The sequence below is a fragment of the Magnolia sinica genome, chromosome 16 (genome assembly GCF_029962835.1).
Source record: "Magnolia sinica isolate HGM2019 chromosome 16, MsV1, whole genome shotgun sequence".
Lineage (NCBI taxonomy): Eukaryota > Viridiplantae > Streptophyta > Magnoliopsida > Magnoliales > Magnoliaceae > Magnolia > Magnolia sinica.
Genome location: NC_080588.1, coordinates 57,078,534 through 57,083,273, shown reverse-complemented (window position 1 = coordinate 57,083,273; position 4,740 = coordinate 57,078,534). Strand labels below are relative to the sequence as shown.

At 43.1% G+C, this 4,740-nt stretch overlaps 1 protein-coding gene across 1 annotated transcript; it reads right to left on the bottom strand.

Annotated features, from left to right (window-relative positions):
- Window positions 1-951: 951 nt before the first annotated feature.
- On the bottom strand, window positions 952-3,910 carry LOC131229217 (pentatricopeptide repeat-containing protein At5g02860). Its single transcript, XM_058225110.1, has one exon. It carries the CDS (start codon window positions 3,879-3,881, stop codon window positions 1,431-1,433), a length of 2,451 nt encoding a protein of 816 aa, XP_058081093.1. The 5' UTR covers window positions 3,882-3,910; the 3' UTR covers window positions 952-1,430.
- Between the last annotated feature and the right edge of the window lie 830 nt (window positions 3,911-4,740).

Below are 4,740 nucleotides of genomic sequence, written 5' to 3'. Positions count from 1 at the left end.
AAAGGTGCCCATTCATATGAATACAACAGGTGAATATGGAAAAGCGAAAAAAAGAAAAGAAGGGTGATGGTTTACCCTTCTTCCTATATTTCCCAAAAAGTCTATTCTGCTTCAATTCGTCTAATCCCACTCAAATCTTATGTTTTGATCCTCAAAATAGGCCTTGATCTCATCTAAAATTAATTTGTAAGCTTCCTTCATGGCTGAAATGTAAAAAATGTGGAAAAAATGAGAGAATTTTTTAAATTAAAATTTCCAAAATGGAGCCTTTAGCCTTTGTGACAGTGCCAATATTGGGTAGTATTGGCTTGCATAGGGTGATAGAAGCCAATACAGCCCACTTTTTCTTAATAGAACGGTTCACCCATTGTAATGCATAACATGTGTAACCGATATCATTACCAAAGCAGCCAATACGGCCATAATAATTAATATTAATATAATGGATATTCAAAACCATGGGCGTGGCCACCGATCAGGGCTCTGTGGGAAAAAGAATTCATTTCACAGAAAATTGCAGTTTTCTACTTTTTGGTTTTCAAAAAATAGTGAGGAATCCTCAATTTCTGAACTTATTGTGCTTCGGAAATCATGATGAATCTTTTCTGCGAAACTACTGTTTTCCATTGTTCAGATTGCAAGAAAAAGTGACGAGCCTTCTCTAGCATTTAATGAGGAGTTTTCTTGGAAGAGAAATCATGATCACCTTTTCCATGAAATCACTATTTCAAACATTCACAAGATCTGAACCACTCATTCATTGGGCCTCATCATAAATGGGTCATGGTTCAAAATAGGACCATTTCTAATCAATCTGTTAGGATGGATTGTTCAACCAGCATGATCTTTGGGCCACAACCCATGTACAGTCGACCTACACGCATCCACCGTCGTGTGGACTCATATGTAATTAATAATTCATCAATTCAAAAATGCAATTATAGACTCATATGTAATTAATAATTCATCAATTCAAAAATGCAATTATACTACACTTTTCAGGTAGAAATACAATTATAATACTTTTAAGTCTACCAAGTGTGGTAGAATGAAACAAAGAAGCAACAGTCAGTGCAGTTCTATTTGCACAGATTGATATTTATCGTATTGCTATACAGGTATACGTACCATTGAAGAGATTCCATTTTCTTCACCATCTTCTCCCTCGGAAATGTGCTAGGCTTGCACTCTTGACAGATATTGACAATCAGTATAAAACTCGATGCCTTCAAAACTCATGTATGTTTTAGATCATAAATCACCCAAAGCTTGTTAAGCTCCCAGCTGTTAAGGCTATCATGTACAAAGGAACCCAGTTCTTCTCATGTGCAACCATGCACAATAAATAACATAAGAATAAAGAATGGCAACCACGGATCTGATGAAGCATGATTTGATCTGTCAACCCATTCTCGAAAGATGACTCAAAGCTAGTTTTTTGTTATTCGGGCAGATAACCGATATTCTTCCTCCTTTGAAACATGTGGATCAAGCTTCTGAAGATTATGAACGAATGCAACCGCTTCATCTCTTCTACCATGCTTACAGTAACCATCTATAATTGAATTATATGTGTTCTCATTTGGCCTACAACGTTGTTTGATCATGTACCGCACCACATCAATAGCCTCCACAAACATTGAATGGGTTGCATAACTCGCGATGAAGGTGTTAAAAGTTATGATGTCAGGATGAAGACCCACAGCAGTCAGTTCCGAGAATATTCGTGAGGCATCTCGCATATGACCCCGCCTACTATACGCATACATGACAGTATTGTAGGAAATAAGATCGGGCTTTATTCCTTTTGCCTGGATTTCCCTGAGGATTTCTTCTGATCTCTCAAAATCACCCAACCGACCATACATATCCATCAAGCTGTTGTACGTTGTCAAGCTAGGTGTGAAGCCGCTTTCGTTCATGAAATTCACGATCTCATTTGCTTTCGCGACCATCTGCCTCCTCCCATAGATGGAGACCAGGGCATTGAGAGTCGTTATATCGGGGGAACAACCTCTTCTTCGCAACTCCAAGAAAGCACGCTCCATTTCAGATAGAAGGTTGCACTTACTATTAACTACAACTAGTGCCTTTAGAAGCATGGAGTGTGGTTGAATAACCCCTGAATATATGTCATCCGCAAGAGCACACATCCGTTTGATCTCCTTCCCATTGGCATAAGCATGTAACAACGAGCAGTAGGTAAGTCCGTTGGGCTTACAATGTCCATCCTTCATTTCAGCAAGTATCGTCTCGGCTTGTTTCCAAAGCCCCCCACGAGCCAAAGCAGACAAAACAGCATTGTAAGTTGAAAGATCTGGACCAATGCCAACAGTAAGCATTCTCTCATAAATCACCATGGCTTGGTCGAACAATCCACACCTGCTGTAAGCACTAATCAAAGTGTTGAATGTGTCTCTCTCGGGTATGAACCCCGCCTTCTTCATCTCCTTGAACACCCCCGACACTTCAGATTCCATCCCATTCTGCCCAAATACCGCCAACAGTGTGTTCCATGTTACAATATCTGGGGAACACCCACTCAACCTCAGCTCCTCAAAAACCTTCATCATCTCCGCAAACTTCCCCCGATTCCCATGCATCTTGATCAATGCATTGAAAGTGCACAAATTCGGTTTGCACTCCACACTCTTCATTTCCTCAAACACCCGGACTGCGAATTCATCTTTCCCAGCCTTTTCAAACCCCGACAACAGCGTTGTGTAAGTAAAAACATCAGGCCGAATCCCCTTTTCTGCCATCTGGGTCTTCAGCTCCATTGCTTCATCTAACAGCCCATCTCTCGCATATGCTGATATCAACGAATTATAAGTCACTACACTCGGAACAAACCCGTTAGCCTCCATTTCTTTCAAAACACCCATTGCCTCCTTGTGCCTACGGGACTTCCCGTATACATCCAACAAAGTATTGTAAGTGACCTTATCCGGAACAAAACCAATCAATTTCATCTCCTCAAAGATCGAAGCGGCCTCTTCATGCAAAGACCCGCGTCGGCAGCAGCTTATAAGAGTATTATACGTGTAAGAATCGGGCGAAATCCCATCACTCTTCATATCTTCTACAAGCGAAAGAATCTTATTCCATGGCATACCCATTTTCCCAAACACATTGAGGATGACATTGTATGTTATAATCGTGGGTTTGCATCCATCCACAATCATTTTATCGAAGACGGATACGGCTTCCCGATACCGTCCATTTCTCGAACAGGCTGTGATCAGGGAAGTATAAGCGTAGACGTCGATGGAGTGGCCCTCCTTCTGAAGGGTCTGAAGCAAAGATGCGGCGACGGAGACCCGTCCATCGCTGCCGAGGATGCTAACGATTACGGCAATTACAGGGCCACCCAACAACGAGTCGGGATGCGTTTGTTGCCGCATCCATTCGAAGATGGAAAGGGCGATTTCATGCTTCTTGTGGAAACCTAAGGCCTTGATTATGCCTAAGAGATCAGAGGGCAGAGATTGTTGCTCACCTTGAAGGATGAGAGTGCGGAGGATGCCGTCGATGTCGGGATTGGGGGTGTTGGAATTGAGGAGAGTGTGGAGGACTTGCTGGCCGTTGATGGAGACGCGCTCAGTGGACCAGGGCTTTCCACGGTTAGGATCGAGGGATTTGCCGAGACGAGGTTTTCGGGAAGTGGGTGTTCTTCTTTGGGGGATTGGATGGTGAGGATTGGGATTGGGTTTGGAATTGGGGTTGGTGGGAGGGTGGGGAAGGAGGAGTTCTTGGAGGAGAGGGGAAAGAGGGGAAGAAGGAGAAGGGTTTTGAGGTTGCTGGGCTTGGGCTTCTTGGAATATGGGCTTTGATGGAGGTGGGCCTGGTAGAAGAAGAGGGAGAGCTAGCTTCTCTGCCATTGATGAGAGAGAGAGAGAGAGAGAGAGAGTGAGTGTTAGAGAGATGATATCGTTGAGATCTTTTATTTTAAAAACGGTGGTGATACATACTCTGGTGGTAGTTAATAACCATTTTTAAAATAGTGGTGACTTATCCTTCTTACACGTGGCACACATCTACGGCTATCCACTCCTTCAAAATTGTGGTGATATGAGAAATACACTTAGTATGAAATCATAACCATCTAATTGGTGGTTATTAAATAGATGGTATAAGAAAAACAGTGGTGGTCTACATGTGGTGAACTATTATTAGAGCGTTTCTTAGAACGCAAGTTTCTCACGTGCCACTTCCAGTGTACTGCTTCCACACGTGTCAGATGTGTCTTGTGGGTCTGTCGGAACGAAATGGGTTGGATCTTCTTGCCTGGTAGGCACATGTGCGTAAGCGAAATGGATGGCTGGAGAAATATTGATCAATGCTCCAAATTCGAGTTATGTGTGTGGCCCACCAGATGGACGGATCAGCCTGTTTCTTGGGCAGGGGAATCTAGATGGAGACATCAATCTGATAAGCGGTTTGAATCTTGCGTGTTGTAATTTTTGTGCGGTTGCAGCATACTAGCTATTTTGTTGTCGCGAGGTGCACTTTACATTTCACTAGTATTCGCGGGGAGAGTTGAGGAGGGCATTTGGGCAGCACGTGTTTGATATGCTGCCGTTCATTAGATGAGGCCCACTTTGAACATTCCCTCATTCCCTTGCCACTCATCTGGCCGGCCACCTGTATGAGAAAAATCGAAGCTGAGAAGGTGATGGCCAAACGGCCTATATCAAACTTCCGCACCTCTTTTAATTATTTTTACATACGCACACATGC

What these genes read in the sequence shown, in the direction of transcription:
- LOC131229217 (XM_058225110.1), bottom strand. Translation starts at nt 3,881, where the DNA reads ATGGCAGAGAAGCTAGCTCTCCCTCTTCTTCTACCAGGCCCACCTCCA.